The sequence below is a fragment of the Argiope bruennichi genome, chromosome 3 (assembly GCF_947563725.1).
Source record: "Argiope bruennichi chromosome 3, qqArgBrue1.1, whole genome shotgun sequence".
Taxonomy (NCBI): domain Eukaryota; kingdom Metazoa; phylum Arthropoda; class Arachnida; order Araneae; family Araneidae; genus Argiope; species Argiope bruennichi.
The window spans coordinates 121409746-121422551 of NC_079153.1; the positions used below are offsets into that span (position 1 = coordinate 121409746).

The window sequence follows — 12806 nt, forward strand, 5'->3', positions numbered from 1 at the left end:
ATTCTCTTGTGTAAATAACTATTTATAGAGAATATTTTTATATTTCATATAGAAATATTAAAAAATATTTTTATATTTCACTTCTATTAAGTTAAGTAAGTTCATGTCTTACACAAACAGTTTGATAAAAGCGACTTGTTATCAAACATTTCAAGTAATTCACTCGACAGAAGATTCCGACCTTAGTGTTTATATATTCTAGCAAAAACTTGAACGTTTGCCAAGAATTAGCTGATCAGTGTGTTCAGGCGGATGTGTGTGTGTGACAGTTCATCAAGATGTCCTTCAAATTAGATTTTCATACGCATATCCTTCCACCGGAATGGCCAGATTTAAAACAGGTTTAGTACATCTTTATTTGTTGTTTTTATGTCTTTTACAATAAATTTTAATTCAACCTTTATAGCTTTTAGATATCGCCAGAAATGTTTAGTACATCTTTATTTGTTGTTTTTATGTCTTTTACAATACATTTTAATTCAACCTTTATAGCTTTTAGATATCGCCAGAAATGTTTAGTACATCTTTATTTGTTATTTTTATGTCTTTTACTACAATAAATTTTAATTCAACCTTTATAGCTTTTAGATATCGCCAGAAATCTTTTCATTGATGTAAGCATGCTAATTGTGAAAGACCGATATGCGGCAAATGTTGAAATTCTCTGTTGAATGCAAGTATTCTTATAATCGCTTAGTGTATGTTCGAAATATTTTTACTTGTACCGCGAATGGAGACATTCAACTGCAACCTATTAAAGCGTACTTTATTATGAACTAGCCGCCTTTGGCGACCAGCCAGTTCTTAATGTTTGTTAAAATTTTCAATTAAATATTTTATATAACTTGTCATTTAATGACTTCTTCATGAAAATATTTTTAAGCTTCAAAATTTGATAGATCATATAATTTAGTCATAATCATATAATTCACTCTAAAAGCCTTAAGCCATAATGTATTATGTATATCTCTAATTTTCTGCCGGCTCCTGTAAAATTACAGCTTTAAATTAAAGAGAAAATGATTAAACTGAAATGAATATAAAATTTTTTTTTACTGAAACCAAGCACTATTTTTTAAATATGAATATTGAAAACAGAGTCGCCCAGCATTTAAATCTTACGTTCACTACAGAATATCTTTCATAATTTATGTAATATCTCAAGAAATATTCAACAAAAATTCCCCAGATTCATCTTAAATTTCAGTTTTACTTTCGAAAGGATTTAAATGACGTGAATAACAATAATTTATTTTGTTTTGATCTAGAAATATACTTCAAAAAATTGTGAAGTCTAAATTTTATAGAGTCCTTTGGTCCTAAGGAATCATATTCTGCGAAATTTTCTTGACGCTTTAACTTTCAAATAAGTAAATGAACATTTCTATCTTCTGCTATCTAATCTAGTCGATTTATGAAGTACTGAATAGAAAAGTTTAGAACAATAAACATTTTCATAATCTTAGGTCAATTTGCCTTGAGAAACTTAGGCTGCTGATTGAGGTATCATCTTTGAAACGGTCGATGAAGAGACCTAAAATCGCCCGTTTTTATAGAATAGTAATATTCAAATAGTCATAAATCAGTTTTAGTGACTGATTTAGTTGATTGGAGTGCAACTCTTTTTTATTTAAAATATTAGCATCTCAAGGATATTTTTTTAAATATAATTTACAGAGCAGAGGTTCTAGATAAAAAGCCAAACATTCGTAATTTATTTTAGGATTTATAGAATAGAGTTACATTTAATTTAATTATTTACTTCATTTAGACCATTTTAATACAAGCATTTCTATTATTAAAGGTTGACAAATTAGCCGTTGGACCTTGAATTAAAAGGATATATATCAAACCATGCTTGTCTTAAATAAAGCTGATTTATTGAATTAAAAATGTAGATATTTTGAAAGATCATAGAAATCTTTGCGTTTACTTTTTCTAAAATACCATATTTCATTTCACATGGACACGTGCTGAAAATTGCATCTTTATATGCTTAATTTCCAGTAACAGTTGATTTATTTTTAATTTGAACTTTTGTCCATATGATGGCAACACGTTGATAAAAGTTAATTTTTTCTCATTGAACTGTTACGTGCTCGTGCAGGTTAAATTTTATTTTTATTTAAAGCGAAATAAATTGTGGAAAAATATAATTTTATTATTTTTTTATAAATTCATTAAAAATAAAAATTTAATTTGCTGATTAAAATATTAATGTCATTAAAAACAATAATTTTTTGCTCTTCAGTATGATGTAAAAATCAATTTTGAGCAATCAATCAATTATTTAAGTTAAAATTACAATTATGCGATTGCAATACGTACTTAGTAATAGTTTGTAGCATTTGAATTACTCCTTCAAAAATTTCACTAACTTTGAGATTCGAAGGAATAGTCGCAAATTATTTCTATGTAATATTATGCAGAATTTTGAATATGCGATTATAAAGGCATTTCAGTCAACTGCGGATTTTGCTGTATTTTCATTGAGAAGTTTTAACGCAATGCATCTTTTCTCATTTGTACGATAATTTGAACTATATTCCTTTGCAGCGCTACGGTTACGGAGGTTGGTTGCGAATAGAGCATTCTCTTCGAGACAAACAAAAAGCTACCTTGTACAAAGATGACGGTCAATTTTTCAGAGCTATTGAAAGTAATTGCTGGTCTCCCGAAGAAAGAATCGAGGATATGAACAAAACAGGTAGATTTCAATATTTTTTTCAAAAGTAAAGAAAGAAAATGAACATATGTGTCAGTATCTTGTGGTGGTAGTTTCATAAGCCAGTTAACAACCTCCGGACACGAGTGATCACTTTTGTCTAGTGGTTATGTTACGCGGCTACGAACCCTAACGTTGCGATTTCGCTCCAAAGCAACTCAACCGCGACAATCTCATTCAAATTCAGAGTAATTATTATAAAGAAATTAAAGACCACTCAAGCTTCACTTTAACTTCTATCTTATTTTCCGATGCAGAGAACCTACACACTTACACAAAAATGCTGTTTCAGCTAAATTCATTTCTAAAACTTTATAAATTCTGAAGAATTTACTATGCTTTCTTCTACTTTTCTGCATTTCTATATATGGCTGCATGGTCGTGATTCGGAAAAAGAAATTTTAATATTGGCACTAAATTCATTTTTTTCCTTCTTCATGAAAGAATAAAATATATTCTTTACAGAACTGCATGCTTGTCTTTATTCGCCTTCCCTCCAACTCAAAATACTTTTTTATATATTTATACTAGCCGCCTTTGGCGACCAGTCGGTTCGCCAATCTTAATGTTCGTTAAAATTTTAATAATTAAATATTTTATGCAATTCCTACTTTAATAGCTTCTTCATCAAAATATTTTAAAACTTCAAATTTTGATAGTCATATAATTCTCTCATAATATTATAAACGCCTTCAGTCATAACGTAATCTGTATCTCTCTAATTTTCTGTTAGTTCCCGTAGAATTTATGCTTTAAATTAAAGTGGAAAGGATTAATCTGCAATTAATATAGTAATATTTTTTACTGAAACAAAGTATTTTTTTGTAATATGATTACTGAAAACAGTCACTGAGCGTTTAAACTTTATGGGCACTAAAGAATATCTTTCCTAATTTATGTAATATTTCAAGAATTTGTCAACAAAATATTCTCAGATTCATTATGACCAGAACGATTAATTAACAATGTTTAATTTTAAATGCATCAAACACTAAGAAAATAAAACGAATCGTTTCAAATAATCGGTTGAAAACAGGTTAAAAAAAACTAAAAAAACGATGTACTTAAAACTATAAGCGTATACAAAAAATATATAACTAACATAAATACAATTTAATTACAAAAACCTGCAACTAACCTAAAAATAATTTAAATCATCCGTTGATGATGGTTGTCATGTCAACAATCAGAATACAATGCGCATGCGTGAATTTTCAACGCCAGTTACGTTAACGCAAATGCGTGAGTTTTTCTACGCCAGTTGGGGTAACGCTATGCAGAAATTTTTAATTTCTTTTATTCTGTTTTATTTTAATTCAAAAGTACTTAAGAATGAATCTGAAAGATCGATTCATTAACAATGTTTAATTTTAAATGCATCAAACATTAAGAAAATAAATAGAATTGTTTGAAATAATCAGCCGAAAAATCTTAAGCCTAGCCTCATGACTGATGGGGGAAAAAAAAAACTGAAGCCGTACTCATTTGGCGGTGGGGAAAATGAAAAGATTTTTTTTGGCGGGAAAGTTAGTTTTTAATTAATAATTAAAATTCTAATTAAAAATTCAAAAAAGGGCTATCCTATCTTTTAAGTTAGATCAAACTGCACACGGTGTGCAAATTTGATGAAAATCGGTTAAGTAGTTTAGGAGTCCATCGCGGACAAACAACGTGACACGTCATTTATATATATTAAGATGTAACGATGTTAGACTGCTGCCATATTCAAAAAAATGCCGCCATAATAAAAAATTATAAATCAGTTTATTTAAACTTCGAGTTTATAGGATTAAAAATGAATTTATTATTCAGATATTATTTTCAATGAGTCCGATTCATGATCATTGAAGAGAGGCGCGAAAAAGCTTCACTAGCGAGAATTTTAAAGCAAAAAAAAGGGGGGGGGGTAAAAAGGGAACCTGGTGCTATTTTAACAACTTAGTAAGGAAAATTCCCTTCTTGGAAGTAAAATTAGAAATTAAAACTGGCGAAATGCTTTCATAGTAAATTAAGAAGTTAAAGCTATAAAATTCTGAAGTATTTAAAAAAACAGTACAACTCGGAAGTTTTTTCTTCAATTTAAACTGAAATTATATGTAAGTCATAAAAGAAATGTTGTAGTTCTGCTAAAAAATATTTATCAAGTAAATTAAATTTTTAATGCAATTACTATTTTATGCTAAATGCTGCTTTACCCGTAAATAATCTTTTTTTTTTTTTAATTTCAAAACCAGATATGCAATTGTTATTACCAAAGCATCGTTATATATTTCTTAGTATATTTCAGAATTTACGCTCTTTTTAATTTCATCAGAAATATAGCGCAAATCTTTCTTATTGTCAACAGTTCAGCATCATGGCCACCTAAATTAACCTTCTAAAGGGCCATTTTTTTTCTAGTCATATTATGTTAAAATATTTTAATCTTGAAATTAGAATAAGAAAAGGGATTGATTTAACTTATTATATAAATTTTATTTTATTAATTAATTAATTTGGTTAATTAATAATTAAGTAACAAATCAAGACGCATCGTTTTGTGCAAGACAAAGAACTGAAGCACCTAAGTTTCTGACTTGCTAAAAAAATTTGTCAGAACTTACGCCAACCTACATAATTTCATACAAAGATTGATAAATTTGGTGGGAAGCATACTTCCCACGGCACTAGAAAGGGTTAAACATGAGAAACAAAATAGTGCTTTTTTTACTTCTCAGCCATATAACCAACTAAGTATAGAATAAATTTACTTGCGATATTTTCTTTTTTAAAGACTTTTATATAATGTTCAAATTTATCTTTGTTTTGCGGTGATTTACATTTTTTTATACGTTTATCGTAGTTTAGAAGTATTAATCAGTAAAATATTTCTCTTACCTTCATTTATTAGTCGCCTTTGGCGACCAGCTGGTTTGGAATTGATATATCGGTTATATTTGATTTGAATTAAAATGCTTAGATATAATTTCATATCCATGATTCTGTGAATTGTAGGATATTAAAGAAATATTTCTTTAATTGTCTTTTATATGTTCCGTTCTCTGTGGATATAAAACTTTCTAATGGAGGCTAATTCCATGACATCATGGTGCTATTGAAAATGTAAACGCGTGTTTCTTCTGTCTTATCAATTTCGCTGTATCGTAACTTCCCATTTTTGTCCGTCTCAGATATTAAACAAATTCCTTCAAAAAATTAAACAAATTCCTTCACACGATTAACAACAAATTCCTTCAAAAAATTAAACAAATTCCTTCACACGATTAACAACAAATTCCTTCACACGATTAACAACAAATTCCTTCACACGATTAACAACAAATTCCTTCAAAAAATTAAACAAATTCCTTCACTCGATTAAACAGATTCCTTCACACGAAAATCACACGATTAAATATTTGATGTACCAATGAAAATGATTTGAATTTCAGGGCAATAATGTAATCTATTGTCGAAAATCAGACGAAAAAATATTTATAACAAACTGCAGAAATTCAGCAAAATTCACACGACTATTATTTCATATAATTTTGAAGTGGTGTAAAATTTATTTTTGTGCAATAATATTTTTAGGAGTTAATGCAGAAATTCCGCTTAATTTATATTTTATATTTGTTTGGTTAAATAAATAGTCTGGACAGTAAAGCACCAACACACACACACACACACACACACACACACACACACACACACACACACACACACACACACACACACACACACACACAGACACACACACACACACACACACACACACAGACACACACACACACAGACACAGACACAGACACACACAGACACACACACACACACCTTTGTTATTTGTATAGATAAAGACATTAACTTTCACGCACCTGTCTACGAAATTTATAGAGTTATGTTTGGTTCTAAATTTTGAAGGGCTTATCAGTAATTAAGAAGGAAAGAGGTATTTTAGAAATGCAAGCAATTATTCAATATAGAAAAATTGTCATTTGCAAATATTTGTTTAGCAATCATCTCTAAATTATCATACATTGTTTGGATTTTAAGGGCACAAGACATAGTGTGGACTATGCTGCGTCATCCATCATCACAGCTTGAAAAAAATTTGCCATCCACGCATATGGTTTTTACTTTGATTCTTTATGGTCTTAGCATCGATTTAACGAAGAGAGGAAGAACTTGAGAAGATGAATACTTAAATAGCTTCAAAAAATGCACATCATTGAAAAGGAAATTCTTTGCTTATCTCTAATGTGCGCGTTGTATCAGGTTTTCTTCAAGAATGACGTATTTCAGTTACAATGAACATTTTGAAATGTAAATGTTTTAAGCTGCAAGTACTCCTAATGTAGTATATGGAAGTCTTGAAAGAAAATGAAACGTTGTGTAGATGTCGAAAATGTTCATTCTGAACAAGTTTTATAAACAATTCATTCAAGGTATTATTTTACCATACTTTGAAATTTAATTAGAGCAAATAAATGCATTATTACTTTCTGAATTTACCTTTAACAATTAAATGTATTAAAATGTATGTGCTAGCATCCGCCGCTCTGTACATTCATAAGCACGTAAATGCGATAACACAAAAACGCAATGATTTAATATGTGAAATATGTGATTTCGTTACTACATTTATATATCAAATTTTGGTTTCAATTGGTCAAAAAAAAACGCCCAAAATGTATATCCGCGTATTTGTATCTTAATCGCAACCCAACGGTTAATAACAAAAAAGAAAGGAAAAAGCAATCTCTAAATATCACATATTAATATGCTGTTACGTAATGGCATGATATTAATCATACACAAATATCTCACGTGCAGTACTCTTAAAATGGAAGTTTGAATACTCATAGGGGCCGCGGTGGCCTGGTGGTAAGGCATCGACTTCGGAACCGGGTTTCGGGTTTGATATCCAATTTCACAGAAGAACAGCCGTGTAAGCGGGTCTGATGCACGTTAATTCCGTGGGGACCAAACGTCCTCCGGCTGGTGTGGCTTGGAGAGGGGGTGCCAACTCAGGTGTTGTCCTCGCCATCTTTTCGCGGTTCAAGATGACGATGTCCGTCCCTAAATATCCCTAGTTCTGCTTTAAAACGGTACGTTAATATAAGTAAACTAATTGAGTACTCATAGCAGTCATGTCCTTGCCCAAGCTCCCTATTTTTTTGCGGAGGTGGGTAATATCTTTATTAGAAGGGAGAGAATGGGAGAAGAAAAATCGAAATATTATTGCTTTTTAACAGTACAATTCAATTTTTATTTTTTAGCAATCCGGGGTACATAATTGACCCTGAGGTCTGAGAATGCAAAAGTGGGTGTTACTATTATTTCTTTCCGCCTCTCTCTTTTGCTTTAAACCGCATTTTTTTTTCCTTTCTTTATTATTTTGCAAAATTTCATCTTTTAACGGCTTTTAAAAGTTTTTTGTTAGCCCATGATAAAGCTTGTCGTGCTTTCCTCAGCAATATGGAAGGCAGAAGAAAAGACCCTGGGAGCGTGCTAAAAATTTAAATATATTCAAGATGGGGATTTGACCGAACTATAGCTGAGCAAGTTTTTATTTCAACGCGTGATCTCCATGTGAAATTGCAGCTTAACTATGAGCATTTAAAATAACAGAAATTAAATCTTGAAAAAGCATAGGAAAGCCTAAGTGCTTTGAGAATTGAAATGTTAGGGAAACATTTTCTTAAATCACTAACAATTAAATTTATAATACTTTAACTTATTATACTCTCTCACACACGTTCTTGGGCCGCGGTGGCCTGGTGGTAAGGTCTCAGCTTCGGAATCGGAGGGTTTCAGGTTCGTGACCCGATTCCATCGAAAAACCGTCGTGTAAGGGGGTCTGTTGAACGTTAAATCCGTCATGACCAAACGTCCTCCCGCTGGTGTGGAGAGGGGGGGGTGCAAACTCAGGTGTCGTCCTCGTCATCTGACCGTGGCTCAAAATGACGAGGTCCGTCCCAAAATAGCCCTAGTGTTGCTTCAAACGGGCGTTAATATAACCAAACCAAACCACACACGTTCTTCCGAAATATTTCGCTCTTATATATGAACAGGATATTTATTAATAACGGATGAAACTGTAATTTTAGAATTTCATTTTTTCTGATTATCTGACATCAAATGTTAATTGTTGATTTTCCACGACAGAACATTTATACTTGAATAATAATAGAAGTTTATTTTTAAGACTGATATTCTTGCAAGCGCAAGCATCACTTAAAAAAATGAAAATGAATGTGTTGCCATTTCATCAATATGTAGTCAGTACTCAAACTTAACTACGAATTTTCTGAAATATTCTTTATTTTATCTGTTTTCTAACATGCATACGTTATAGACTAAAAATTATTCCTCGCTTTCGTATAGAAATATTCCCAAAATTTTTCATGCACTAACTTTTTTAACATTTATCAATTGCATTTATTAATTTAATTAAAAAAACTAACATTTTTATCATAAGATTTCCCTTTTTTCTATAATATATCTTATAGTTTTAGAAAACGATTCATTTTTCGTAAGGGATAATTCTTTAAACTAATATTATTTTCTTTATTATTAGGTGTGAATGTCCAGTTGCTTTCCACTGTTCCAGTGATGTTTAACTATTGGGTGAGAGACATTAGATATGCTACAGAGAATTGTAAAATCTTTCTATAAATTTGTTTTCCTTTTCATTGCTGAGTATCCTTATAATTTAACACTTTTTTTTTAATATTAATGGACGCAAATGCGTATGATTTTATATAAAGACCTTTCGAGACTTAAAATAATTTAACTATTTCTCTAAACTTTATAATGGAACAATTGCCCTCTTTCATGCTTTGACGCTACATGAGTTTGACACTTAAAACATTAAAAATGTGCTAATTTTTCTAATTGCTTCTTTTTTTTCCGACAAAATTTTCAGTTCATTTATTTCAACCTGAACTTTAATGTTATCATGTGAGAACATGATGTTATTTTGGTTTGGGGTTTATGAAACCTGAGAATGCACGGACAGAAAATTGGTAATTTATCGCATTTGAGGCATCAAATTTTTCGCTTTTAGGGTTATTGGAAAGTGGTAAAGAAGGTTTTCATATTTGGAAACTTATAGCCGACAAAAAGTTACAGCTTGGCGCGAATGTTCGCCACGTACCCGATTCTCCTGTTTTGCAAATAAAGGGCAGGGTAGTAAAAAGTTATCGCCCGAAGAAGCACAGAGAAGAAAATGGGAATGAATGCGAAACAGCGAGAGGAGGTATCGAAAGTTATATAGTCTTCTAAATTTTACTTTCATTTCAACAAATTTCCATGTAACAAAATCTTACTTTTTGTGTTAACGGAATGCATTATTATGTATACATTTTGAAATGTCGATCTTATTTTCAGGCAAAACCTGAAGATACATTAGATCTGTGTCGCTTTCTAAATGACCACTTGGCTTCTGTAGTGAAGGCATATCCTAAACGGTTCATTGGAGCGGCTACAGTTCCCCTACAGAATCCAGAACTGGCCGCTGAAGAACTCAAGAGATGTGTTGGAACTCTAGGTATTCCATCGGTCATGATTGGATCGCATGTCAATCAGTGGAATTTAGACGAAAGGAAGCTGGACCCTTTCTATAAGGTAAAACTTGTAGGCGCATTTATTAGTTCTTTTTTTTTTTTTTGTTGTTGTTGTATTTGTAAATTCTCTGGTAGTAATTAAATGTAATTTCAAGAGCATTTATAAAGTAGAAGATGTAGACGCATATATTACTAGTAGTTCCTTTTTTTATATAGCTGTACATTTTGTGATAGTAATTAAAAATAATTTCAAGAGCATTTATAAGAGATAACGTATAAACGCACTTATTGGTTTCTTTTTTGTGTATGTTTATTCTTGTAAATTCTGTGGTAGTAATTGAAAGTAATTAAAAATATATTTATAAGATAAAATTATTTTTTGCAAGATTATACTTGTAAATTCTTCATCATCAACAACAACAAATAAAAAAAATACTTATTTTCAAATAAATTATCTGTTTTATCTTCTCCATTCGTGAAAGAAAATCTTCGACTCATTTCACTGGAAAAATTATAAAATGTTAAATAATAAATTGTAAATTGCTTTGAAGGAATTCTTTCAGCATTTATAAAATCTTATTTTCAAAATACGAATTAAAAGTTATAGAAAGTGTGCTATCCTATATGTTACGCAATACTAGCTATCTGCCAAAAATCTAGTCAAATATTCCTTTCTTAGAAAATTGAAATATTTAGATCATTAACTATGAGCTATGGAGATTCTATATAGTAAGAAAGATTTATATGTTCATCAGTTCAAAATATTCCAAATCCAAATGTTATATGTTCTGCTATGGATAAGCTGTTCGATGCCATACAATACTATACTTAATTGTGAATACTGTATGATATCATACAATATTATACAATATCATAAATTATTGGGAAACGGCACTATTTAATTAATTTTTTGATAAAACAATGAAAAGTATTGAGGACTAAAGAGTGGGAAATGCTGTAAGCACCAAAAGCAAGCAGGTAATTTTGACTCGAAAGATGGAGAGCGCAGCGGCCAGCCAGCAACGACGAATCCAGACCTTCTCAATACCATTATCCTTAAAAATTCACGATATAGTATGCACAAAAGTGCGGATGCCACTAACATTTCCTAAGATAATGGTGCATAATTTGATCAGGAGAGGATACATCAATCGATGAGAAATTTGTGTTCGGTACCTATTGACGAATACCGGCCTCATGAACTGTGTTTTACATCGATTTGCTTGTCCAGGAAGATATCCTTTCTTAGAGAGGCTTCTTAGAGAGATGAGACTGTAAAAGTGCATTCCACTATGGGTTCTTTCTTCAAGGTAAAACCAACAGTTCTGTCGAATACTGAAATCGAGATCAATTTAAAGTCATTATAGAAGAAAAACGATAAAAGTGAGCAAACTGATGAACATCATTTTTCATCATGACAATGCAGAACCGCATGTTGTATTAGCTGTGAGTGAAAAGCTCGTGCAATTTGATTGGGGAGTTCTACCACATACTCCGTATTCTCTAGACTTTGCTCCATCCGACTATCACTTGTGCCTGTCATTTAAATTTCACCATAATAAGCAGTTACAATCCATTAGAGAAATATTTTATAAGTAAGCCTTAAAATTTTGGAAAGAGAGAATAATGAGAAGGAAGAAGATGATAGAGCAGAAAAGTTCTTGTGTAAAGCAATAAATCAATCTGAAACAATAAATATCATGTATTCATTTCGTTATTTTTTTTAAACATAAACTTATGGGATACCCTAAAATACTTAGAGAACTACCAAGGCTTTTCTCAGATTTATCTTATACAGCTTTACTTATTTGACAGCTTCATATTTAAAGCGATGTTTGAAATTCTTTTCTCATGTGCATAATTTACCACTATTATCTTTTAATTACAAGAAATTTAATAATGGCAACAATATAATTGCGTCTAGCTTACAAAGTGCATGTCCCGAAGCATCATCTGTGTTTTGTACAAGTTGTTTTCAACGATGAGTAATTAACGGAATACCTGAGCACCAGTTCTGGTGACGCTTGGGATGGAACAATTTATTGATTTAATAATTTCTGGATCAATTTGATAGAGAATGTCAAGAAATGATTCCTTCTCTGAATTAAATAGGCCAGTAGGGCTGAAATCTGGGTAAAGCAAGTTACATTCCTAGTGAACAAAATATTCTGTCACGGATTGATATAGAACTGCACCAGACATTCTTAAATCAATAAGTCATTTTATCTTAAGCTGTTGTAGAACTGGGGTTAATTTAAGTTCCGACTAATTCTTCGACCCTGGAAAGAAATTGTACAGAATACTGATGACGAAAATGAAGGCATACAAACATAGGCATTATAAACTGTTGGTAAAATGTTATGATTTGGAAGCGTTGTATTTCACAAGGCTGAATGTCTTTTCTGCATCTCTTCCAGACAGCTGAAGATTTGTCTTGTCCAGTATTCATTCATCCGTGGGACATGGAGACTGGTGGAAGAATGAGCAAATACTGGTTGCCTTGGCTAGTAGGTAAGACGATCAGCTCTTTTGTG

The 12806-nt window shown here is 31.2% G+C and overlaps 1 protein-coding gene across 1 annotated transcript in view; it reads left to right on the forward strand.

Moving 5' to 3' along the window:
• The window catches only part of LOC129962661 (2-amino-3-carboxymuconate-6-semialdehyde decarboxylase-like), a 26162-nt gene continuing 13356 nt past the window's right edge, over nucleotides 1–12806 (forward strand). Inside the window, exons 1-5 of the mRNA XM_056076552.1 lie at nucleotides 1–341; nucleotides 2557–2707; nucleotides 9285–9334; nucleotides 10097–10333; nucleotides 12690–12783. Coding sequence (XP_055932527.1) covers nucleotides 279–341; nucleotides 2557–2707; nucleotides 9285–9334; nucleotides 10097–10333; nucleotides 12690–12783 — 595 coding nt within the window. The 5' untranslated portion in view covers nucleotides 1–278. The remainder of the gene's footprint in view (nucleotides 342–2556; nucleotides 2708–9284; nucleotides 9335–10096; nucleotides 10334–12689; nucleotides 12784–12806) is intronic.